This window comes from Centroberyx gerrardi, chromosome 7, assembly GCF_048128805.1.
Source record: "Centroberyx gerrardi isolate f3 chromosome 7, fCenGer3.hap1.cur.20231027, whole genome shotgun sequence".
NCBI classification, from domain to species: domain Eukaryota; kingdom Metazoa; phylum Chordata; class Actinopteri; order Beryciformes; family Berycidae; genus Centroberyx; species Centroberyx gerrardi.
The window spans coordinates 23,038,063-23,064,844 of NC_136003.1; the positions used below are offsets into that span (position 1 = coordinate 23,038,063).

At 40.4% G+C, this 26,782-nt stretch overlaps 1 protein-coding gene across 1 annotated transcript; it reads right to left on the reverse strand.

Moving 5' to 3' along the window:
* Positions 1-13,049: 13,049 nt before the first annotated feature.
* On the reverse strand, positions 13,050-24,672 carry micall2a (mical-like 2a). Its single transcript, XM_071925725.2, has 17 exons — positions 24,530-24,672; positions 23,859-23,907; positions 22,406-22,547; positions 22,066-22,232; positions 21,687-21,817; positions 21,105-21,602; positions 20,770-20,954; positions 19,752-19,812; positions 18,663-18,871; positions 17,853-17,975; positions 17,598-17,662; positions 17,294-17,417; positions 14,260-14,362; positions 13,688-13,761; positions 13,481-13,595; positions 13,238-13,284; positions 13,050-13,129 (listed from the first exon to the last, which is right to left on the reverse strand). The coding sequence occupies exons 1-17, from the start codon at positions 24,670-24,672 to the stop codon at positions 13,050-13,052; spliced, it is 2,316 nt and encodes a 771-aa protein (XP_071781826.2).
* Between the last annotated feature and the right edge of the window lie 2,110 nt (positions 24,673-26,782).

Genomic DNA, 26,782 nt, shown 5'->3' on the forward strand with positions numbered 1-26,782 from the left:
AAAGGGGAAAAGAAGCATTTTGCACTGTTTTCATGGCTCCTAATTTCTTCTTTAAGAATCAGCCATGTAAACATAACTAACAGACTAAAGGCACCAGGCACAAGAGATGGCTCGGGCCCCACAATGCTCCAGGATACCTTTCCCTTTGCTGGAGAGAGGGGAAAAGACACCTGAAGTGTTTGACGCTAAATTAGCTTTTCAAAGACAATAATTAGACTTCTCCCCCTAAAGGTAAATTACCTGCTAACCAATTGAACTGTGTTCTAATTATAGGATCTTGCCTTTGAGCCATTGCCAAGGATCCTTGTTCCTGTGCTAGAAGATGTAAAACACATTAAAAAAATATACATGCTCAAGTGGTAAAGGCCCAGAGAAGACTGAGTGGAAACATGTTCTGTGCTCCCATGCTGTGTAAAACAGAGCTGAAAAATTGACAGATCACTTGCTCAACCGCAATAACCTTTACAGGATTCAAACGAGATAATTTCACCCGGTAACGGCAACAGGATGGCAGCTATCGCTCCTTTTGTAGAATATGTGAATTTTGACGGAGGAAGTTGACTGAGCAACACTGGATGGGTGACAACTAGCTACTTATCTGTGCTTTGCATATTTTGCGGCTGATGTCGTGACACCGCAAATTGATTTGTGAGACACACAGTCGGTGGAAGGATATTGAATATTTACACTCACCATGTAATAAAAGCTATCATGTCTGTGATGGTGGGGTTTAGTTGGCCTTTAGGTCTAGGTAATTTCTCATTGTTCTGCCGAGTGTGTGCTGAGCTTCCCCGCAAGGCGGCACTGTGACTGCAGACTGCTATGGAGCCACAGTGAGGGCCACACATTTGAATTCATCACCACTGCTGATAGCCTGCCACTAATTAATATGTAAATTTTACATTGTTTGTTTGCTGCTATGTCAAACTTTGATGTGAGGAGCGGCTTCCAGGTTAACAGAGATTTAGTGGAGATTGAGGGCTGGAGACCTGCCAAATATCCCAACCAGCCCGTAATCTAATATTTTATTTAAATAGATCGACTAATACTGTATGTCTCCACAGCTTAGAACCTAGGAGACAGGCTAATGATATTTTATTAAGCCAGAGTAATTGAGGATCCCATCAAAATATGTAATTAAACACTTAAGCATAATTATCCAACACAGTAGGAACCCGAATGAATTAATTAAAAAAACGTCAATACATCAATTTATTTGGATTCCTTTGTCCCTTTTCTACTTGTAATAATTAACATTTTAATTGCCTTAATTTGTGATGAGTAAAAGAAATTCACACTTTACTCTACACTGCCAATAATTGCAAGGAATTTGAGCTTACAATAATGTGTTCATAGTGAAAAATGATGATGAATGTTAGCGTGGTCACATACGGCTCTTTGCAGCTGAGAGAAAAAACGGTTTAAAAAATGCACTTTGTGGAGTAAACGTGGGGGATGTGTTGGGGTGTGTGTCTGTTTCTGTGTGTGTGTGTGTGTGTGTGTGTGTGTTTGCTTGCTTGCTTGCATGGGTATGTGTTCATTATCAGCAGGCTGCCTGGGTTTGATGCATACCTGGAGAGCAAGTTAATATCCTCAGGCCACCACTACATGTCAGGCCATGAGAAAGATACACACACAAGACAGAGGAACATCTCTGGCCCCGGTGGAGCCATTTACCTTTCTCCAAGTAGGTTCAAGATATTAATTAAGATAAATCTACCTCAATTCACACATTCTGCCATCTGCCTATTTATCAGAATTATGTTAATCATTTCTGTAGGGCAGAAGAATTATTACCCATTTTGTATGTAATTCATATTAACATTCAGAACTAAATGATTTTGTATTCTGTTCCATATGGACTCCTTACACCATGACATCTTTTCACCATACAGTAGTAAAATAAGGGACACATTCATAATGCTCATATAATGTGTGCAGCAGCATTCCCCCTCTAGTATTCCCACAAACAATATGGAAATGTATCCACTCTAATCACATGCAACCTCACAGGATTAATTCATCATGATGCACCTCCATACGTTTAAACTGCTTTGAACAAAACAATAATCTATAGCTCCATACATCCTCTCCTCTTAAATGTCAGTGGAGCCGACCAATATGATACGAAGTTGTCCGGCGATCATGCATTCTGTCTCAGTGGCTGCGATTCGAGGTAATTCGAGGCTGTGTTTTGGCCAATAGATGAGCTAGTTAATTAAACTCTGAGGAGATAATTAAGATGAGACGGCTGCTTGAATCACTCTGGTCATTCTGCCATTATGCAGGGGCAGGCCGACAGGTGGCACAGGCCCGCATCAGGTGACAGCTCAACCCAGCAGATCACACCATATGATGGTATGGGCAAATCTCCTAGGATCCCCCTGGTGCAGCCCGACCGACGCGTGCACACCCACTCCGACAAACACACACACGGCGTGCATACTTAAATCTACTGTACGCGCATTCGCATCCATACAGAGTTGTCTGACTAACACTTATAGCCTTGAGTTTGACTTTGTCCGGCTGTGTGGATGCCGCTGGCTGATCACATGCCTGGGGCAGAGTTAGGGGCTAAAGGAGAGTGCCAGGGCTAAAACAGGGCAGATCATACTCCTGCACAAGCCAAGGACTAATGAGGGTGAGGATGGGGCCAGGCGATGCTATGTGATTAAATTTAGATCTGGAGGGAGATCTTGACCCATGGTGGCCCACGTCTAAGTGACATTTACCCAAGAGAAACACACTGCAGCTGAGGCTTATTAACCTTTTATAGATCTAAGCACTGCCGCCTGTCTTAATTGGCAATTGGATTATTAAATAGACCAAATTCAGAGTGATTTGATCCAACAAGATCTACAATGTGGAGGCTATTTTGAAAGATCCAGCCTCTGACAATGTGTGCATTCGAACCGTGTAGAGTTTAAATATTTCAAAAGTAAATTGTCTGGGAAGATTTTCAGTCAATAGTAGACTTGCCAACAAGCGGTGTTAAGTCATTAGGTAGCTGGGAGTTACACTGACAATAGCACAGTACTTTAATCAGCACCTAAGGAATAAAAAGTCATCGCAAAACTCTACATTGTAAGAAAAAGGTGGCATAAGTTTTGGTGAAAAGCTGCATAGGAAGGGAAATTAAGTTGATCACCACTAAAACTTCAGCTGGATCTGCATGAAAGTTTTCCCTGCAAGATTTGGCAGCTGCTGCAGCTCTGTAACCGCCTGCTGTACCTCCAGAAACACTTCCTCACCACTGGAAAAACTTCCTGCTTATGATTCAGATCTTCTCTAAAAGATCCATTGCTGTGACGTTTTTGAAATAAAACTTACAACCCTTATAATAGAAAGGATGAATAACATTTTTGTAAATATATGACTTCCCTTCAATAGAGCTGAAGACAACTTTGTAACTTACATAGAATTGATTTATAAATGTACAGCTCATACTGTATTTAGGCCTAAACTGGGTGAATTGCACATTCAGAGCATAAAAGTCACGTCCCCATCATGGTTACAGTGTGTATTCTTACTATCAACTTTTCGCAAAGATTTCACAAAAGTCCTTTGGTCCTGAAACATTCAGCTGATCTGAAAATGTACTAGGAGACCTAGAACATCATGCAACCGGCAACCGCTCAAAATACATAATACAGAAAGTAATGAAATGAATGCTATAAATAACTTTTTTTTTCCAAAATTTAAATCTATTCTTGAGTCAGTGCAAAGTTTACACCAGTAATGAACAATGCTACACACATTGTCATCATCATATGTTCATGAAAGTTATGAGCATTGCCAAGGAGAATGTTTCTCAAAAGCTGTTTATTTATTTGATTTTTATTCACGACAGCTTAATTTTTTAAAAATATTGCCAATTTAATCAAGAATAAAACTCTGGGCTGGGTATGGCTTCTGATGTGTCTGTTGATATGGAAGAGTGTAGCTGCAAATGTGAAGCCCAAGTGCATGTTTTGGATATTTTGTGCTTTTCCATGGTGTCAGTAGCTAATAGCACATTAGTGAGCTAAGTTGTGGCAAGTGCAATATTGTTTTTTGCCAAGTTTAGCAAAGTGATCCAAAAAGCGATGGTTGAACAATGTTTATTAACTGCATCGTCTCTGATGTTGTTTGCCTATAATGCCTACAGTATAATGTCAGTGTGTACAGTTTTACTTGTGCACTTTTAGAAACTTTGAAATCCCATTGTTGAGAAGTTTGCGAGCATTTTTATAATGCTGGTATTTTGGTCTCCCAATGTTATGTCACTTTATTTTGGATACTATCGTCTTTGTATTCAAAAACAAGCCATAGAAAAATTACCCCAACAAACACATCAGTTGTTGTGGTTTAGTAATCTGAGCAGTTGGAATGTATTAATCATAATAAAGTCATAATTTACACTTAACACTTATGATTTCAAGTTCATCAATTCTAACTGGCAGAATATTGGGTTTTGGTGAGTTAGTGAACATTAATTGACCGATCAAGATTACTTCCAAGGTGATCTGGCTGGAATATGACAGTTACTTTTTCATATAATGCAAAGTTAATTGCAGAGTCACATTTCTAGACAAGTGTAATATTTTCAAATCAAATCAAGCTTATGCTGTACATTATTTCCTGTCTTTGCCATGACAAAGAAACAAGAAAGAGAACAGCAGTGACATGACATTACTTAATGTTTTCCTTTTGGGAAGTATATAATGTTACTGGAAGTGAATTGTGGGGAAACAACACTAAAATAACTAAAAAAAACAAAAACATTTTAGTCAAATGTCCCCTACTTCTCCAAATGATGCCAACATGCCACACACTCACACTCACACGGTTTCAGACTTGAAACACTTTTAACACCAGTAGTACAATGCACATTTTTCCTCTTAAGCCATGAGATTGTTAAGTCAGTTGTTAAAGTCAGCTCTCCCACTTGAGTCTTGCGCACTTTGCCCAATACATGTTAGTCTTTTTGAAGTCAGACACATACTGTATTGTTTGATTCTGCGTTTACTGGGAAGTGGGTCATATTATAGGCATCGCCGTGCTTATGCGGTAAAGCCTTCTTGATATTCAAATAGAAGATTATGTCACTGCATGTGATAAATGTCAAGTTACTACATCATTATGTATTTAGACTGATTGTTGAGGACCCAGGGGATCTCTCTCACACACACACACACACACACACACACCTCCGTTCAACACTCGTCACAAGTTGCAGGTAGAAAGCTTGATCCCAGATTCAGCTTAATGAATTACAGCATCAGTTTAACAGTGATCACTATTTGGCGATATAAAGTTTATTTACCCAATGAGTCTACTGTAAACTAAAGAAGATGTAGTGGCTGAGCCAAATATCATCCGTACTGCTAGAGCAGATTTTCCCACTAGCTCTGAAACTTATGTCTCTCTTGCACTGTTGATGCAGATATTCATCCATTACAAGACGGCCACTCTTATGGACTTCTTACAGTCAGTAAAGATGACCGACAAGCACTGGGAACATTAGTTCTGTGCCACAAGTCCCATACATCAACTGTCTAGTGCCGAGTAAGGGAGGGGATCAACATACTCTAAATGAGCAGACATAATCCCACTGAATGTGGAGTTAAGCCATTTCATAATTAGCAGATTTTCTAATGTATGCCAGGCTTTAATGACCTTTGCAAATGAGAATGGTTGTTTGAATTTCCATCCTTCACATCGTTTTATCCCTGCCATATCTGCCTGATAGAATGAGTGCACCAGCTGATGATATGCATAAGCTTAATGAACAAGTGCACACGCTTCTGAATGGAAACTGATGGGCTCAAGCCAGCGAGATTGGGAATGCATTTCCACACCTTGCATATCATCATGACCATAAGTGGTGTTGCTCTGACCCATTAACAATGCATTTCAAGCCTTTTCCTTCAATTAGGCACACTTCTCACTCAGATTTCTCTCATCAAATGGTTATTACCACACTGAAGCATATAGCATATAGGCTGCTATTGCACAGCATGGTAACTATGGCAAATTACTAAAAATGTGTATTCTTTCAACAGTGCAGATGGCAATCCAGGAACAGCAGATGAGAGTATTGCCTAGCCAGCTCATTATGTTACAGGAAAGTTTCAGAGATGTGTTACTTCAAATCAGCTGAAACTATCATACAAAACCAGTGCAAGCTCCGACTGGGAACAAATTGCCACTAACTATTAACAGTGAATATACCTGTTAACCCTGGTTTGAGAAGTGAATTTGAGTTTGGTATAAGATACACAGCCAGTAAGTGTGTCAGGAAGAGTAACACTGGTTTCTTCTGGAAGTTTTACAGTATGCGTCTCTGCGGCTGACTAAAAAGAAAGTTTCAATAATTGACAACATGGATGGATTTAATGTTCCGCAGTCACGCTGCCTAAGTCTGCCGTCGTCAGATGCCTGGTAAGAAGCCACGTGGTGGGCTCTGCTAAAAGCCATAGACATTCATCGTGGCTTTAATGCTATCAAACTCTAATCTGTCTGGGATTTCATGTGTGTTAACACAGCTACAAATGCAGAGAGCAAACACTTCAACAGCACTACATAAATGTCTCAATATATTAACTAGACAATAAACAACCTATTCAATTCCAGGGATTTGCATGAGAAATGTGAGCATTAGCGAACAGAGACAAGTCTTCTCTCTTTCTGAATCTACTTTGAGGGGAAGGATGGCTTCAAACATGATCCTTTGTGAGAGGGGATAGGGAAGAGGAGTACAGCCCAACACAGACAGACAAGCCTCTCCGTTTTGGCATATCTGGGCTCACAATGCCATAGATTAGTAACAGCCTGACCACAGAGCTGAAATAAGCTAATTGCTTAATTAGCTGACCCAATTCGATAAGCTTCTTTTAGCATATTAACAAGAGCTATGTAACAAATAGTTGTGATTCACGGAGACAGTGTTTATTTATGGAATTACAATAATGAGGATCAAATACAAAACATACGGTCAATGATGCTCCTTTTATGGAACCTCCGCTTTAGAAAATGAAAGCTTTCTTTTATTTCAGCAATATTTTGTGGTCCACAAATTTTGTATTCATTTAAAACGGCATGCAGTCTTTGTCCGATCCACATGCAAATGATCCCGGTGCTTATTTGTAATTGACATCAATTTTACGTCCGCTATTCTTCCATGTTTTTGTAGTTCTTTTAAACAATTAGGCTGCTTCGGGGAATGGTTTGACCGCCCTCTCAATAATTCTGGACATTTGAGCAACGAGGGACAAACGAGAGAAGGGAAAAAAAAATCTTATTAGATTGAATGATGATTGAAATGGATTAATTTACATTTTCTGCATGCATACTTTACATACATGATCTTTGCTCAGCACAGGGAGTTCTGGGCAAAAGAGCACTATTTGTATGAGATGAACTCATCTATATGCTAATTCATTGGCATGTAGACCTGCTTCATTTCTTCCATTCAGGACTGTTTACCTATTAGCTCTTATAGATGCAAAGGGAATTGGAATATTAAAACCAAAAAGCTAAGGAATACAGAGCATTAGCAGTACATCACCTGTTATTATATTTATATTAGGGTGGCATTCCTGCCCTTTGTTTAAGCTGTAACCAAAAGCCAACTTCCAAGACACTTATTACAAATAAAATAAGCCATCTCTTTCACTTAAGTGAGACTTGTTGCCCCTGACAAAGGCATAGCAGGTTTTCAGAAGTCCTTTAAAGGACCGGGCTAGACTGTTCCCTGCTGAAAACCATCTCAGGTTTAAATGAGGAGCAATCTGAGGCTGAAAGACTGAAAACAACTTTCATTTTTAGGCATTTCGCATGCATTTCCCAGGTTTTTAAAGCACTATAATATTCTTTTGTACCATACGCTACACAGAGTACGATTCATAACATTGCCGAGTAAAAAAAGAAATGAGTGAAATGTTGCACGGAAACACTAACATGACCTTATAAGGAGATGTTTGACAGATCGCATTACAAGTGAGGCCTAAATGCTAATGTAATTTCATATGAACCAGGCTGAAAGAGATGCAATCGACCATTCCTGATTCAGACGACTGTTGTGTTTAAGAGGATGACAACCCCTTTCTTATTGTCTATGTAATTCACCAAAATTGCCACTTACAGCCGCTAAGAGTAGGACGTTTCATCTCCAAGCTTCCTCTGGTCTTTGCTACTCATCCCATTTCTACTTCCTCCAAAAGTGCCACCACTTCATTAACCTTGCCAGGCATGAGATAAGAGAGGCAGTGCATCAAAGCTGCCTGCCCACAGAGAGAACAGAGCCCAGTCTCCACTACACAGCAGCCATCAGACACACTGGCAGACACACAGTCCACAACCCATCCAACACTCAGAAAGGACCTTTTGTGTTCCAAAACTGTCATTCATAAACGGATTTGTGAGCAGTAGATCATTATGTTTTAAATATGATTCGAAGTGGGGCGAAAACATTTAGTTGTTCCCAAGGTTTTTTATGGGAGGGCTTGATTGGGAAAGAATGCAGAATAATTGGTTTGGGTCAGACTAATGCAGAACTGTGATGTACGTGTATGTGGTTTCTCATGACACTGTTGTAAGGGGAGTTCAGGTATATAGCTTTGTCATCACTGTGACCTATACACTTAATACCTCGCATAAAAAAAACACTCAAGAAGAAAAGCATCAGAGACAACTTCAGCCAGATGAGTAACAACTTCTGACTTTCTCAAAGCACGAAAGTAGATGGTAGGAAATGTATTAACTGAGTCACAATATTGTTTTACTTGCACCACATACAAATCTCTCTGGTGCATTTAATCCCTCTACCCACAGTTTCTCAGAAAGGAGGATATAAATTATTTTCCTTTGGTGGAAACTGCAAATCCCTGTCTGGATTCTGTTAAAAGGCTTAAAATGTCACTAAATGCCAAGGCTGAGACTCCTGCTAACACGTAGGTCTTTAAGACAAGATGTTAAAGCGTTGAAAGTTACCTGAAATTGATGAGGTTAATATTCTTATCGCAAACTGAGGCTTCTGTGAAAGTGGATATTGAAAATAGCCAGGTAACCCTTCATATTAGAGGCTATCACAGGGATTAACAGTATAAACACCAATTACACATTTAATTGTTTATTGTCATAGTATTTAGAAAACATGCTACAATGCATAAATTAAAAGGATTGGAACACGCAGAGGGAGGCTTGCCACAATGTAGTATCACGATAAGTATACATATCAATGAAGAAACGCCTCGGAAACTGTAAAATACCACCGAATGAGAAAACGTCCCCAAAAATAACAAGTCAAACTGCTGAATGCTGTGCTGTAAATGAGTAATTTACCATGAATATCCCTCTCTATCCCTTTACCGCCATATGAATTTCCAAACGACGTTATAGTAGCATGGAGGGGTCTGTCACTGAAATTTGAAATAGAGGACAAAGGGCCACCAAGCAAATAGGTTTTTTAGACGCCAGCCTCTGAGTTCTCTGCCAATGTGAATCAGAGGTAAAATACAGTGCATTAAGTCGACCTCTGAGGCAGCACAGAGGAGGGTAGAGTGAGACATTCTGCTATCTATTAAGACTTGCGTTATGTATATATTGTGTTTGGAAGGAATTTTACTGATCCACAAAACCAGCAGGAACGGATAAGAGTGAGTCCCTAAGACCATGTGGTAAGCAACTGCAGTGCAGAATCTCAGGCAAGTTAAAAGTTGCTGTGCCGTTAAGGAGAAAGTCTGGCAGAATCCTGCATGCCCGCTGATAACATGGTTGGATTAAGGATGTTTAAGGGAAGTGAAAATTATTCATTTGAGATGGATGAAAGCTGCACTTGTCAAGTCTACCAGTCATGCACTTTATACATTTCATTTCCACTAGCCAGCATGCATAATTTCTCCTCAATGCAAATTTCTACACACTGAAATTGTGAGCATATTTACCCCGCTCCCTTAACACATTCTCTGACACAGAAAATGGATCATCTCTATTGAACAGGGAACAAAACAATGCAATTTTGTTTGCAGAGGTGTGAGAATCTAATTTTGTGCAGCGAGATAAAGTCACAAGACTTGGTAGAATACAAACAATAATAACTTTCATTTGAAATCATGCTTAAATCAAAGATCAGAATAAAGGGGCGTCGCTTCGTGCCCTGCTCATCAGAATGACATCTATGGAAATAATTTTAGCACATGCCCAATTATCTGTACAGTCTCCATGTCAGTCCACTATTAGGAGGGTAATTACTGGATTTAAGTCACAAAAGTCTCCTCTTGGCCTCAGTGTTGGTCTAAGAGCCTAGTAACTGAGTATATATATCTGTCTCTCTATACAAATATTATGATCTCTCTGATGAGAATTAAGTCTCCAGCCTGGATGGCCAATAAATTAGAGGCACGCTTCTCGTTTACTCATCAGAGCTAATGAGCCTGATAAAATTACCTCGAGGATCATAATTACAGGCTAGTGGCAGAGAGACTCTGGCACTCGGAATAAGACGACACACACACACACACACACACACACACACACACACAGAATTTAGATTGTGCAGCAAGTTTCAACACACAACAGCTAACCTACAAGATCACCAAGCGCTCCTGATGTCTTAATAGAATAACAGAAACAATATCAATGTGTACAAGCAAAGATGCATTGTACATTTTCATTTAGATATAAACAATAACAATTTATTCATTTAATCAGACATATAGGTTCTATATTTTTTGGCGTCATTACATAAAAAAAATAAAAAAAAATGACCAGAAATGTTATACTGTGAGGTGCTGAACGATATTACAATTTCCACCTTTCTGTCAGAGCAGTTCAAACAGATTTTTACCACCCTTTCATAAAGATTAAGCACTTCATGGGTAATGGCATATTTTAATGAACGATGGCAGCCTGGACACAAGAGCTCACCTCAGAGGATTCCATTTCATCACACATTCACAGGATGAATTGTTTTACTTATGAATATTAATGTCCCTCTAATTTGAGGCTGTTGTTAATGCTTGTCGCTAGGAGCTTGGCAAATCAGGTCCCATTCCTGTTAAAACCATGTATTAGACACCCCCCTGACACTAAGCCCTCGCCTTTGATTCTTAATTGCAGAAGTGCAAGCATTTGCAGTAGATGGGGCGCAAAGCTTTAATTAACTCTAATATCACACATATTCAGTCTTGACTGTCACCCACATCACGCATGGCATTCTGTACCAATATCATCCCCAGCTCTGCTCAGCTAGAAAGATTGTGTTCCAAGTTCATGATCACAATTTCATGCATCTCAAAATGAGGGATATGTAGTTTATAAGTAGCTGCAATATATTGACGCGAGTAAATTATCTTGATGCCGTCCTTAAAAACCCATATTAAATGCATATACTGATGCAGCTCCGTGAATGATCACTACACGGCTTTGATGCTACGGAGTCCCAACATTGTTGGTCTCCTGCTCAAAGTAAAGTCTGATCTCGGCTGTTGTTGCATCAACAGTCATTGGTGAAGCTTGTAATGTGGTTTATGCAATGATAAAAAGTTCAGAGGCATGTTTAAATTGAAGGAAGTGTGTCAAATGAAACCGTTATTAAGTAAATAATTCAACCTCTCAAACGTACTAATCTTCAAAGGATTTATTGGACAACAGAGTATAAGTTTAAAAATATTATAAATAGATACATTAAGTACACACCATTCATTATCACTTCTAAAACGCTATTACAGTACATTCCTTACAAATAGTGGGAATACCACTTTCACAGATGAGTGACTACGCACGTCAACAATGTTAAATTTAAACATTATAATAGCCCAGGTATGGAGCAATTCTTTAGCAGATATTAGTAAAGAGTAATGTTTAATTAAACCAGGTTCGAAGATAAAGAGCTCAATACAACCTATAGTTTATAAGCCTTCCCTGGCCATAAGCTACTGCTCTACCTAATCCTCTTTCACATAACATTATTGCATCAGCACAGCTGAACATTTTGCAGCATTTATAAAATTAGCAAAGAAATTAACTGTCTGTACTGTGGCAAATTGGATTTTCAAGTTCTCGCCTTCTGATACTGCATACCCAGGCTGCCACCTACAGTACAGCAGGAGAGGAACTACAGTCTGCAACAAGGGAGCTCAACATGTGTGGCTCTGGTATCCATTTTACACTAAAGCTATTCAAACTTAATTGTCAAGGTTTTTTCTCCTGTTAATATCCTTCAAGTAATTTTGTTAAAATCCATTAAATAAATATTGAAATAATTTCATTTTGGATCAACAGTATCAAAGAATTACATTTTTGTTCTTATATTTGCATGTGTAACAGCTAGCGTTTCCCCTGTATATTTTTATGACAGTGGTGGTCGAGGGTACGTTCAGATTTTGGCTCCACATCCTTTCTGTTTTTTGACCCAGTGCATGTTGGTTTGCTCAAACTATTAATTCGATACGTCACTACGATGAAGACAATTCTTCTAAATATTCGCCCCACAATCTGTAACAAACATTTCTATCAGTGGTGGCAATTTTTCTTGTGGCACGAGCCCACTGCTGTCTAATGAATAAAAGGGAAACGCTTGCAGATGCATTTCATTTCTATAATTTTAACCCTAACCCTTTTTTTAAACAGTGAAAAACCATGATGTGAAGAAAAAAAAAAAAGGACCTCTGCCAAAAAAAGAAATAAAATTAAACATAAGCACAGATGATTGAATCACAACTCCCCATATAACAAATTCTCACTTCACTTAAATAACACCAAACTAAGAATTCAAGGTGAATCTTTAAACCATAACATATTTTACCTAAACATTTATTCAGTCTGAAACATTCAGAAACAATAACCAGAAACAAAGATTTTAAATGAAACACGTGATTTGATCCATTACAGTTTGCTTTCTAATTTGACATCTCTCTCCTTGCCATAAAAAGACTTTTCTCGTTAGCACAATATGTACTGCTGTCCTTCCAGATAAAAAGCATTAAAAATAAGATCCACTGTGAATGAGAACATGATTCTCAGGTCCTGCAGCGAGGTGCGGCAGCTCAGTCAAATTCCCCCGAGGATCATTCCACTAGTCTTTTACTTCTTCGCCTGAACAGTTTTGAGATGGAGGATTTCCTCTTATTTTTGGCTCTCTTTACTCCTATTCATAACAAAAAAAAAAAAAAAAAGGTTTTTAACAAAGTATTAGAACGGTGCATCTAATGGGAAAAACTCATCTCAAAAGAAAAGCATTTTAAACAATACTTACCAAGATTCCTCATCATTTCATTCAACTGCTGATCCTCCTCCACCTCCCTGAAATTGATAAAAAAATAAAATAAACGGTACTCTCACTACAATTAAGCCTTTAGTCTCGTTTTCATCTCAAACTGTTCAAGTGAATAGAGTTAATTGTGCAATCCAAAACTATAGGCTACACATGAATGACTGTTTTGCATTAGCTATCACTCTAGTAATGTAAAAAATGAATTATGAAACGGCACTGTGTTACCTTAACCTGTCTTCATCCAACCCCTCCACAATGGCATTTCTACCATCCACAATCTCCACCAGTCTCTCCATCAGCCTCTTCTCCCGCTGCTGCTCCTCTCTGGACTTTAAATGATCTGTCGCACCAAGTTGACACAGTGACTTCAGTGTGGGACAAGGAAGTAATGGAGCTGATGGTGCAGGAGCAGGAGAGCCTGTGATCCCTTACCTGGCGTCTCCAGCAGCCTGCGAAGTTCCCCCTCCACACCTGGCTGCTGCTGCTCCAGGTCCTGAGTCCTGGCTCTGCATTCATTAATCATTCATTAATCATTCATTAATCACGGCTACTTTATGCACTTAAAAACCAGGCACAAAAAAAAGCAAGACCCGATTTATTATGTGCATCACGTCACACATATCCCAAAACTGTAAACAGTCTTGCACGAATCGATTTGGTTTGAGAGTTAATGAGTTTGAATTTGTCCCAAGTGATGTCACGCCGAGGACAATTGCGTGCTGTTAAATACAGTTTATTGGAATAATGACAATTGATAGAATGGCCTCCATTCTACTATTGGAAAACAGTTCAAGGTAGGAAGTTGTTTATTGTCTATTTTTAACGTTAGGAATAAAAAATCTATCCAATCTAAAGACCATAGTAAAAATCTTTCTGGGAGAATCGATTTACGCTGGAGGAAGAAACAAAAGAAGTTCAGATGTATTACAGATGAAGTGCCCATTTAATAATCTCATTATATATCTGGCATTCAGGTAATAAGCTATAGAGCAAGTAGAACTCACATGTAGACAAGCTCCGATTCCTTCCTAACGTACATCTGCTTCTTTTGGATGAGGTTGAACCAGTCAACCATCAGTGGGTCCATCAAAACGTCCCCTTCTCCCTCTGAAACACACACCGCCAAGTTTTAAAAAGCAATTAGTGATACATTATTAATGAGATAAGTGACTGCACATAAGGTTTTATTATGGTCAAGTTTGAACATGTGAGCATTGATGTACAGTACACACACTGGATGCTCTGATGGAGATTTAATGAATCAATTGTGATCAGTTTATTTATATTATTATATATATTTATATATTTTAGCCAATAACCCTCTGATACCTGTAGATTTTCTACAATCTGAATAAAAGTGCCATTATTAACCTTACGATGGTTTCTACTCTCTAATGCGACTCAAAAAAATAGACTAACTGCTTTGACTTGTGAGTATATCAGATCCTGTAGTGACACATTAAGCTCCAAGAATGTATTTGGATAGCAATAAAAAAAAAACATAAAAACAAATATTTTGGCTCTGTGCTCTTAGGACTGTGGATGATGTTAAATAACAAGTTGTAGAATAATTTTCAGGATACGTTAGATAAGGTTAGTTAAGAAAAACAAAATCTCAATTCATTTTACTTTCACAAGATTTTTGTCATCACCAGACTGCATTACTTACATGATGATGAAGTTGAATGTGATATCAAATGAAGTTGTTGGCTGACTGGGCTTGTACTGTATGCAGCAAGTTGATGGCAGCCCAGGTTTGTTGAGACAGAGGGTGTGCTCACCTCCTGGGACCCTGTCAAGACTTCACCTAGAGCGCTGCACTTTAATGTAGCCCCAAAACTACTCATCTAAATGATTAACTTTGGGGTAACTTTAACCAGATGGTAAAGCAGCGGTTTAATCCATCTTATTATAAATCACAGAGCCAACATATTGTAGATGGAGACTGTAGCTTATCATAAACCCAGTGCTTTAAACAGCAGGTCAGCATGAATGTTATAAATGTTGAAAAATATTGCCTCTTCATTGATAAGTCTGGTTAATTATTAGTTTCACTCACTGCTGAGGAATGTTCAAATAATGTTGCATGCATTTCTAATAGAGAACATGGCAACATTCCTTTATTTTCCCTGAAAGCTCCTGACAATATTTTATTTTGCCCTGGGTTCAGTTCAGCACAAGACATTTTATTACAGAGAAAACAGAGGAGCGCCAGTATCCATTCCTCATCTAGGGGAGAACAAATTAAGATCAAACCTTTTGACGAGTTAAATGGCCCCCCATTAACCAGGACAGAGGCTGTAGAGCAGCTCAGACGGGCTTCAGAACAAAGTGCAGATTGTCATCACAACTTATTTGACGACGACTTAGAGAAAATCCAACAGGGGTTAACTTTACCCTTAATACTTCTTGCACTCTGAAAGGGGAAAGACCATGTCCAAAAAGTGCTGTCATTTTTCACCTAATATTGAACACCCAAAGCACAGTGAAGCCGTCTGTACTTTATTTGACACCCAAAGTGACTAATATATAGATTTAAAATATCAAAAGAGGGCTGCTGTGTAAATATTTTCCTAACTCAGTGTAGATGGTAGTGATTTTTTTGCCCACTACTATGGTATGCACTGCAACACAGCGCTCGTCAGACCCAGGACTCGCATGGGTAGTCATGCCAACGGCTTTATTTTCTGCTTCACCAAGTCAGCTCAGAATACCTGAGTAGGTGGATCAATTGATTTTTAGAGTGAATACTTGCCGATACCAATTAGCGGCCAATTGATAAAAACATCAATAAACACTAACACACCCCAAAACACACTTGCAGTGAAGAATGGGCTGGACAGGGACTCAGGACGGGACTGTCCCATCACCAGAAGAAACATGCTTTCATTCTGAATTGAACCTGAGTGCCAAGGTTTAGTTTTACCGCTGCAAACTCCAGCTCAGAAGCATTTGATCTCCTAGGTGGTGTGGAATTGATGTCAAATTCTTGGCCAAAACGACGGCGCGCTCAGGCTTCCAGGGCAGCGCGTGGAAAAGGAGTAAGCAATCGAGCAGAATATATATTACTACGCCCAAGCCATGTTGACCTTGAGCAAAGCAATCAGAACCCCGACTCCCACTTCCTCAAAAGAGGAAGCAGCATCCCTGTGGGTTGTCTATGCCTCTCACCTCATTTGGTGATAGAAACAGTAATAGAAATAGCTGGTCAACCCCCCCACTCCCCTACCCACCCACCCACCCACCCAACCTCAGGCTGTAGTTGACTGTGTGTATGTGTGTGTGTGTGTGTGTGTCCAAGTGAAGTAACCATTTCACCATGAGAACAACTCGACACCAGAGATACACACAGAAAAATAAAAGGTGCGAACTGGAACTGAAAATGCTTCTTAGGAGTGATGCCATAGAAGAACCTTTTCTGGTTCCACAAAGAACCTTTCGGACCAAGGTTCTTCATGCTTGATGTTTTGCCCTCTAGTCTTGTTTACCTGCATTGTGTTTTTGTTTATCTGCCCTGGTATAGCCTCATTTGCAATTGCACAATATATACTATGGAGGCGTTTGGACATTTATGCCATCATCCACCATCCAATAACTAAGAATTAAGAACCTTTTAATATCCCAAAGAACCATATATTCTTTAAAAGGTTCCTGAAAGGTTCTTTGTGGAGCCAGAAATGGTTCTTCTATGGCGTCACTCCAAAGATGGTTCAAGTTCACACCTTTATTTTTCTGTGTGTGCTCACACTAAAGTAGTAGAGGGATTCAGCTGTTTACACAAATACAGTAAAATACTGACAAAGAAGTTTGTGTGGAAGTTGTTGCATGTCGCCAGGCGCAGAGATGGAAAATTAACCATCAAACTCATATTCTGCCTCAGCATCAGTCAGGTTCATTTTCAAAATAGCACGACTTGTTTTTGACACGTTACGATTCATTTTCTTTGCCCGCTTGAACGAGGAGGAGGGAGGAAGAGAGGGGAAGACGGGGAGTTGCGGGGGAGGAGCGATGATGACGCAGAGAGTGCAGGGAAAGTACCTTCCTCACAGCTGCGAAGTTTCTTCTCCAGCTCCACGCCTTCTTTTTCCAAGTCGCTCAAGTTTGTCTCAATATCGCTCAGCTCCTTCACAATCTGATCCGCTGGGATGTGATGAGCCTTAATCTGATTTAAAACAAAAAGAACTGAAGAGTCACAACACATGATAGAGAACTTTTTTTAAAAATTTTTTTAACTCCACTCTGACTTCGGCCACCGAAAAACGTAAAGAAGGTCGAATGTAATGAAAGCATATTTGTATAGCTGTTAATTAATCTCTTAAGAGACTTAATGGAGGGAACTTACAGAGGGTGACCTCATTTCAGTCCTGGAGGCGTTGGTGGGTGACAAATACTTTCCCTTTTTAGCACCTAAGAGGTAGATAAAATAGGATTAGATAGACCTTTTATGGCAGCTTTTCAGCACAGCATTGTCACATATGACTTCACCTGATTTATTTTCAGTTAACGCATTGCTCATAGGAAGAAACTAAAATATCAACAAGAAGGCTGAGGCCGCGTATCCGGCTTCGGTGATAAATGTAAAAAGCTGAGACCCAACCTGAGGGGCCGCCAGTCAACGGATTCCCATGATTGGCTGGAGCAGTTGTCGACGGGCCAATAGGCTCCACAGCTGGCCGTCTGGGTGGGGATTTTATAGGCGTGCAACCCCCAGGCTTCAAACCTAAAACAAGACAAGCAAAGTTAACATGCTCTAGGTCTGGAATACGTTTAATCTACAAAGCCCTCTTTGTTTTTTCCCAGTAAAAACAGAATTCAGATAATCACAGAAACACATTTATCACCATTGTGACCTGTCAGAGCAGCATGTGAACCTATATATATGTGTGTGTGTGTGAGACAAGTTAACACCATCATGTTTGTGTGGCCCTTTCCTTTGAAACAGCTGCATGATGCTGCTTCATATATTTCTGGTGTTTAAAATGTTTTGGCATAGATGTAGATTTGGCTGGACAAAATTCAGGACTTGATATTTGCTATATTCTTAATTATTTCCTCCTCCTCTTGTCATAGTGGAGGTTTGGTTCCAGTGTAGTCATTCAACATATAGATATGTATAGAGTTCAAGATGTTGACTTTTACGAGGTTTGGTTGCCTAGACAAGATCACAGGGCAAGTTCAAAAAAATTATTTTAAGCACAATAAGCACTATAATATGCACTATACTGGCTAGATCCAACAGTAATGAGGAGTGTAAACCCCAAACACCGGGCTCTTTGGTACCTAAAATGTGTTAAGGAATCACTGATGGGTACATTATAGCAATGAAATGCACAGTCAACATTTGACTGATACAAACTGACTGTATTGGTATAAAAATGTCTCTTTACCATGTAGAGAAAGAACTCACCCAGGTTTCCAGAGGCAGGGAGAGGTTTCTGGGGAGAGACTTCCCTGAACTGTGCAGGATCAAACGGAGGAGAGCCAACTGGAGATGCTACAGGTGTTGGAGCCGAGGGAGACTTTGTTGTACTGAAGGAGACATTAGAGGAAGGCGTGGAGATGAACTCAGGTTTATGCTGCTCAGTAGTGGCTGGTCCATCTCCAGCTTCAGGGTTTCTGTAACAATGACATAATCGAACATAAAGACATAATCAAAGAATGATATAATAAAATTGTTTTTAAAGGTGACCATTTAAAAACAGTCTGTATGAATGTTTAGTGTACATCTGACATAATGCACCATTAAGCTGAACATACTACACTACCAGTCAAAAGGACACACCTGATTGAATGCACTATGTTTTTCATTATCTTAAAGCCATTTTTGATCTAAAGGCTTCTGCTTAAATGCTTGAAATTTGTTTTTTAGACAAATATAAATAGTGAAGTTGATGCCTATGTATGGATTTCTTTCCAAAGCCTTTGCCTTTCCATCATGGCAGAGGGCGGCTACTTTAAAGAATCTAAAATATAAGATAGTTTTGATTTGTTTAACACTTTTTTGGTCACTGCATAATTCCATTTGTGTTATTTCATAGTTTTGATGTCTTTGCTATTATTCTAAAATGTGGAAAATAGTAAAGTAAGAAAAATGTGGTGTGTCCAAACTTTGTTAACTATGTTAATAGAATGCAAATGTACGAAAAGGCCTCACCTTATATTTTGCAATGATAAAAAGGTGGTGAAAACAATGGAGGAATCATCAGGAGGGATTAGAAATTAAGAATCTAGAGTAGGACTAGCTCAGGCGTGGCACTCCTTGGGACTTGTTAAGATGGGGGACAGAGACAGCGGCTGCACTCTGAGCCAGTCAACAATAACACAGATGGGCGAAGCAGGATGAAGCGGCATTCTGGAGAGTGAATAAGCTGAATGGTCAGGGTCTTAAAAAGGCAAACGTTTCAAGCCATTTTCTCCACCTGTGTGACTTTGCCCGCTTCCAGTTTAGTGAGTCAGAAAGTGATGGTGATTATAAAGATGGCTGAGCAGACTTTACCTCAGGCCCGGTGCAGTTTGGACAGGTTTGAGCTTCGATCTCCAGTCGTGACGGACTGGATCTGCAACCAAGGACAAACACATTTAGACAAGCGCTCCAAACAGCTGACTGCATGACTAACGAAAATTAAAAGCATGATGGCAACGCTGACTCATTACCATTTAATCTCCTTTACATGCATTCCCCAATTTAAAACCAATGGGAAGCGAGTGCATTCATTTTTATGTCTTGTCCTCTTTAGGGATGAGCTGTGCACTCAAAGCAGTTCCAGGCAGATCAGAAATCTGACTGCATGCTAAACACAAAATAGACTCCCTTGACTCTTCTCCTTGCCAATTCCACATACTCACACGAACAGCTGATAATGTGTCCAACTATTGGTTCTGCTGAGACCGTTGTTCATTATTTAACGTCACTCATAACGCTTCACTGTGTAACTCAATTTGAGCTCCACAACTGCATAAAAGACCCAGAATGATGGCCTAATCCAAGCACTAGACAAACATTTCCTTCAACCCCACAAATGCATAACTCCATCTGGATTGATAAGAAGTGATTCTGTTTTCAAAGACATGATGGGTCATGTCTATATTATAGGTAAAACATTCTGCAACAGAACGCTTGCATAAAAATGGTGCTCACATGGTGATAGATTTCTTTCAGAGCCGCTAATGAAGCGGTTTAACACTATTTTTTTAAACCAACAGTGTAGCAGAATTTGTTTCTGTCTGCAAAGCTGCAGCCTGACAGGACATTACACCCACTGCATGCACATCACTCCCCAAGAAGGTGACAGAAGTGAAACTACGAAAGTTTGAAGGGGAAATTAAAATGTCAGTTGCAAGTACAATATCCAACCACTGGCTAACTGCATGCTAGATGCTTTGACAGTAGAAATAGGGCCAACATGACAAAAGGGCTCCGCTTTCTATGAATGCTTGTTAAGGAGAGAAAAAAAAGAAATAAAAATGATAACAAATGGATTAAGAAAAACTGAAATCAATTCAATCACGCTTGCCTTTGGCATCTGTGTATACAGTTGTTGGCCTTGTGCCGTCTTTGTTGATGGCCTTCTGACATGGCGGTTCCGTATTGTTGGTCTGGCCGGTGGAGGGCCGTCCTGCCCGGCTTCCTGCTGGGCCTTGGCTGCATTTATCCTGTCTCAAACTGGGGCTGCCAGCTGAATTTGGCTCGTCTCCAAACCTGGGGAGAGAGAAAACCCTCACCATCAGCCTTAATAATGTAATCAACAAAAGTCATTCCAAACCTCTCAGACAGTTGTTAAGACTAGGTATATGAAAAAAGGACAAATCTATTCAAGGCCACAAAAAGTAGACAACGTGCTACGCTCACCTTCTCTCTGCTGATCGGATGGTGAACGGGCGGCTGTTGTTATTGTTGCAGTTTTCCTCTGCTAGTCTCTTGCCAGTCGTCGCCCTGGCGCTGCTCTTCTCTTCAGGACGCGGCCTCCCAGACACATCCGAGGGCTCAGAGGGCTTCCTGTTGCCGGTCGGGGCCGGTGCGACCGGAGCAGCGGCCTGGAAGAACCTCTGCCGGGCCGCCTGCGTCTTCTGGGCCGAGGTCGTCCAGGACTTGGAGGTTGGGGTGGGACTGACCGGCTTCAGGACAATATTCAGCGGGGTCAACAGTGCAGAAGAGGGGAGTAGAGGCGCAGGTTGGGTTTGGCTGGCACCATTTGGCCGCACAACCAAACTGCCAGGTCCGTTTTTGATCACAGCCTCAGAGGAGGAAGGTTTGCAGCCGTTCTGGTGGCCGTTACAGATGAAAGTGTCCGGCTCCTTCCCGGCTTTATAGGCTCCAGCGTGGAGCGCACCGGAGCATTCACTGCATCTGGTAGTCAAGTTTTAACATGCAATTACTAGCACTGTATATAACCTGAAAGGAGGACTCATCAAGAGAAGATTAAACTCTTACTTGAAGCAGCTTCTGTGATAGAGCTTCCCATCCACAAAATGCCTCTGAACCAGATGAACGTGGTTCTTGCATGCAACACATTTACTGTTGAGAGTCCCACTTTTATTGGAGTTTTCAGCCAGAACCGCCTTCTGCGAATGGAAGAAAACTCAAACTCAGGTGACCCTCTGTATGAAGGCATATTCTTACATTTTCTTAACCTACTAAAAATGAGCCAAAACCTGCTCAGTCTTAAAAAACAACAACAATTCAGCCACAAATATTGATCAGATGTTACAGTGCAAGACAACTGGGATGTATTGTAAACACAGCCACAGCTATACCTTCAGATGCTGTGATAATATGTGTGATAATATGTTCCCTGACATCTAATACTAACCTGAACTGCAGCTCTGGCCAGTTTGGGTGAGGTCTGAGCTCTGAGCGTGGGAGGTAAACGATTCTCAATGGCTGTTTTAGACACAAAGGTTTTGGCAACCACCGGGAGATTCTTCTTCTCTGATGGCTCCTCCTTGGAGCCCTCTGCTGGCCTTTTTACACCTCCCACTGAGGGGGGAAAGTAATATTACTATCAAAACATCACACAGCAGCACAAGAGAGAAACAATAGAACTTCCCTAAACCAGAAATACTTAAGGAAATCACTGAGTAAAATAAGGACGAGGGACTCAGACTAATCTACAAAGTAGCTTAAGACATTTGAGCCAGCCATATTCTCACTGGGAGAGCGTCCGTTGAAGTAATTGTAGTACTGGGAGACGTAGGTAAGAATGCTCAGTCTGTCTGGGATCCTCAAAGCGACCATGTCTTCTGCATCTAGTAAGGCTGGTATCCCCAACTTCTCCTCTGCAACCCGAAACGCCTGGGCAGAAGAAGAAAACAAGACATTTAATAGCAGCGCATGATGGACCAAGTAAGCCCATTTCAAAGTCGTTTCACTCTAAATAAATATGGAATTCACTGGCCACAGTAACGTCTGCTCCTACAATTACAGTATGTGTAAAAACGTCAGACAATACGATTTCCTATAAATAGAAAAGCAGCACAGCAGTAAGTCTGGACGGCTGTATAATGAATAGCATGTTTCCTGTGCTCTCACACTCAGGGATAAGAAAGAGGATGGAGGGAGCAGGATATCGGGGCATTGTTTAGGATCAGCCTGGACATGCTCATTAAAATCACCAGCAAAGCCTTGCTGAATACCAAGTCTGCCAATGTGACAGAAGAGGACAAAAAATAAAGAAGTGTCTGGATTTGTGAGGTGGGACCCTGTCTGAAAGCTAAAGAGGGTTTTTGCTGCAAACATACAAAGACACAAATTCTTATTTGACAACAACTGAAAGAACCACCTGTAAGAAATATGACACCGTTCATGAAATATAGATGGGTGGGATTGTGGATAATATTACTGCTCACCGCTCACACATGTCTCAATATAGGGAACATAACAGTTGATTAAAAGTTAAACCCAATCAAACACACTATGCCCTTATGTGTTCTCTTACGACACAAATGAGGTGTAAAATTCCTCTTCTTACATAACCTTCCACATGTATACCATGACACCATCTAAAAGTGAACCTTTATCGTGAGGATCGAGTGGCCGATGACAGTAAGCCTCATTCAAAATGAATAGCCTGGAGAGCCTCTCCTGAGCTCAGGTTCGTCGCCGGCACTGTCAGGATCATCCAGACAACTGGCAAGTACAGGCCCTTCATAGCACTGTGCTGCAGCACGCTGTGGGGCCTGTAATCCTCAGAGGAAGCCAGGGAAATGGAGGACTAAATAATGGAAAGGTCCCAGCTGTGCTGTTTGGGTCATTTCGGGGTTAACAAAATAAATTAGGTCAAATGGACAGGGGCGGTGTGAAGATTATGAATATTTCAATTTGAAGAGTCTAGAATTCATTGTGTGAGATGGAGTTTCTACCAGTTGGCTTCTGCATAGACTGCTGTGCTATTAATAATTCAACCAGTCTAGCCTACTGTATAAAAGCAAGAAAACTTTGACTTCTTAACAGCAAGTTATCCTGTCCTGAGTTTGCCTTCATGCGTCAGTGGTTAATGGACAGGATGTGTTATGCTACATCATTATTTACAGGTGGAGGCTGTTGGCGCTCCACTCAAAATACAAGAAGGGTGAAGGTGAAGGGTTCAACAACTTTCCATCTTACCAAACTGTTGTTCTCAAACACATCCTCTTTACTGAGTGAGTCATAGTCTCTGGGAAGACAAAGAAACACAACAGACATTAGAGAGAATAAGTCATATATATATATATTTATAGGTGAAAATTGAATCCCCAAACTGTGTAGATCAGAACTCTTCTGGTGATTCCAACTATCTAGAAAAAGGTTCAGCTGGCATTAACCAAAACCAGCTACATTTCCTTAGGCATCATTTTTTTTTTTTTTTTACATATTTTGCATAAGAAGATGGCAATTAATTTTTTAATTAACTACAGATGCTTGCCACCCTACTACACAGAAATAACTACAGTAGGTAATCCTGAAATTGAATTAGAAGGATACTAACTACACACATAACAGTAAAACTTTAAAATATCATGCTGCTTTTATACGTCAAAAACGATACCACAGAAACACGTATAGTAATACTATAGGAGATTAGAAAACACAACACAACAAAAATACGATGAGATCACTATTGTGCATCACTATAAATCCGAGTAGCCTATTATAGGAATATTATAGTCATTTTTCGTTCGGGACAGCCTGCTGCAACACATTTCACTGTTCATCCGCGATGCCAATCACGTACTAAATCCCAGCAGAACCCCCCAGACAGCTACACTGTAACCAGTCCTCTACGGTTAAATGCTCACATCAGGTCCGGTCTGTACTTGTGGATCAGCGCGCAGAAAGCCAGTCCGCTCCTGAATGAAGTAGTCATGTTGGTGACGGCGACGTCTCGGTAGCCCTCGCACTGCAGTTTGCACCACTGCTCCAAAGCCTTGATGGCAGCCATGCTCCTTCTTCCCGGTGCGACAAATACACACAGCGACCGCCAGCAGACCTACAGTGTGGACGAGCCGGAGGAAAGAGTGATAAAAAAATAAAAAAAAACCGTCCGTCTGTCTTCTGGGTTTGACCGTGAACTGCGGCGCTGCCTGCAGCTGCGTCCTGTTTCCTCCTTCCACCTGAAAATGACCAGTGGGCTGCAGGACGCGTTAGCTGCTGGTGTCGTGTGGGTTTCTCGGCTCATTAGACTAATTGACAGTGAGTGCCGATTCGTCATTCACAACAGTTGATTAAAAGTCACCGAGCAGCGAGGCGAATGATGTTGGCGGTGTTCAAAGTTCAGTGTTTAATCCCATAAAGTGAATCCTGCAAAGTTACATCAGCCCAGTCCAGAGTTTCAGTGGGGATGGATAGGGTCAAATAATACTCCATGGTGTTGAGTTTACTGTTACAGTTTGTCTGTGGGAAATAGGCAGCAGGGGTGTAATCCACCTCAACTCAGTTTAAACTCAGTTTGTAGATTGATATGAACCTTTATGATGTGAAATTCAGAGTATGCATGATAGTAGCCTAACTGGTATCAGACTGGTGTAATTTATAAGAGTATACAGTCCTGAAAAGAAAGAAAAAATGCTTTTCTGAAAATATAATTGATTTCTGTGGTTGGTGGTTGTTTGCCTTATAATGATCAGGGACTGGAGGTCATATAGTTTACCCGCCTTTTTATTCACCACATCACTGGAAAGAGGCCTATGCTTTAAGCTTACAGCTTTTAGATCTCATCATCTTGAAGTATAAGCATACTCTATTGTACAAATATGTGAAATTGGGATGAACACCCTTCCAAGGATCATAGGCTATGCGAATGCTCATCTTGCATTTTAGATCTTATTTGAATTTTTGATCCGTTTCTGTTTGCATTCCGTTAGCAAACATGAAAGATCTATGGAGCAGAAATGACACGACTGGAGTAAAGTAGACTTTAATTGGTCAGAGTTTGGGATTGAAGCTCTGGTCATATATAAATGAGACTAATGTGACCATTATTCTGTATCAAAAACAAAAACCCATGGCAAAACCCTTCACAGGCCTCAAACTGCACACAGTGCCACAAGTGTGTGGGTTTCTCACTCAACAGCCCCACTATGAAATGTTAATGTCTCTTTAAAGTCTCCCTGATTGATTTGATTGATTGATTTGATTGCTCCTTAATTTTTGCTTCTGATTATTAATCACCCCCTCCCACACACACACACACACACCCCTCCATGCACACCGCTTTAACCTAGAGCCATCTGGATTTCCTGAAAATGAAATGTAAGTGACTTGTGGCATCCATATGGCCACAGTCAATCAATTTGAGAGTGAAAAATGTCTCTATAATCCTATGTTTTGTTTGGGTTTTTTTTTTTTACCTCTTTGTTCATGTTGGGATTCCAGACTAGGGCTTATTTGATAGAATAGATAGGCTATAGGCCGCTAATGAGCCGCTGTATTGTATTCTGACAAAGGATGCTGCTGTCCTTTTTTTCTCTCATTTGCATTCTGTGTTGGAATCTCATCTCAGGACAAAAGCTCCAACCACCATTTCCATCGGTTATGGAACATTTACAATAATGTTTCATTAAAAGCCTCATGTAGCTCATCTGCTTGGGGTACACAGCAACCAAACTGAAGATGTTCTCACTAAAGATGGAAGACACTTAAGTTGTCTGATAGTTTATTGGTAGCTTAGTCTGTTTATTGATGTAACTAAACACCAAAGTTGTCGTCCCAGCCACTGTATCAAGGTCAGTGTGCTCCAGGAAGGATATGCGAACATATGACAGAATCTATGACATCCGTTTTCACCTCACTCTTCTTTGTGTGGGGCCTAATTGAGGCCTAATTGAGGCCAACTATTGTGAAATAAAGTCTTTGACCTAATTAGCCCCAATTAGGCTGTCCCGCAAAATTTTTTGAAGAAACTTGTACCACTGTTTTTGTCAGCAACTTTTATAGTAACCTGATCATGAAGAATTAGACAACTTTGCTAAATTAGTTCAAGAAATCCGTCAGAAAACTTAGAGTCCCTTCCACCTTAACAGGAAACACCGCTAATCTTCAAAAGTGCTTCA

Excerpts from the sequence above, each read along its gene's own strand:
- micall2a (XM_071925725.2), bottom strand. The coding sequence starts at position 24,672 with ATGGCTGCCATCAAGGCTTTGGAGCAGTGGTGCAAACTGCAGTGCGAG. Across the intron at positions 20,955-21,104 it reads ATCCGATCAGCAGAGAGAAG|GTTTGGAGACGAGCCAAATT; the intron begins GTGAGCGTAGCA and ends CTCTCTCCCCAG. Across the intron at positions 13,762-14,259 it reads GAATCGGAGCTTGTCTACAT|AGCCAGGACTCAGGACCTGG; the intron begins GTGAGTTCTACT and ends TAATGAATGCAG.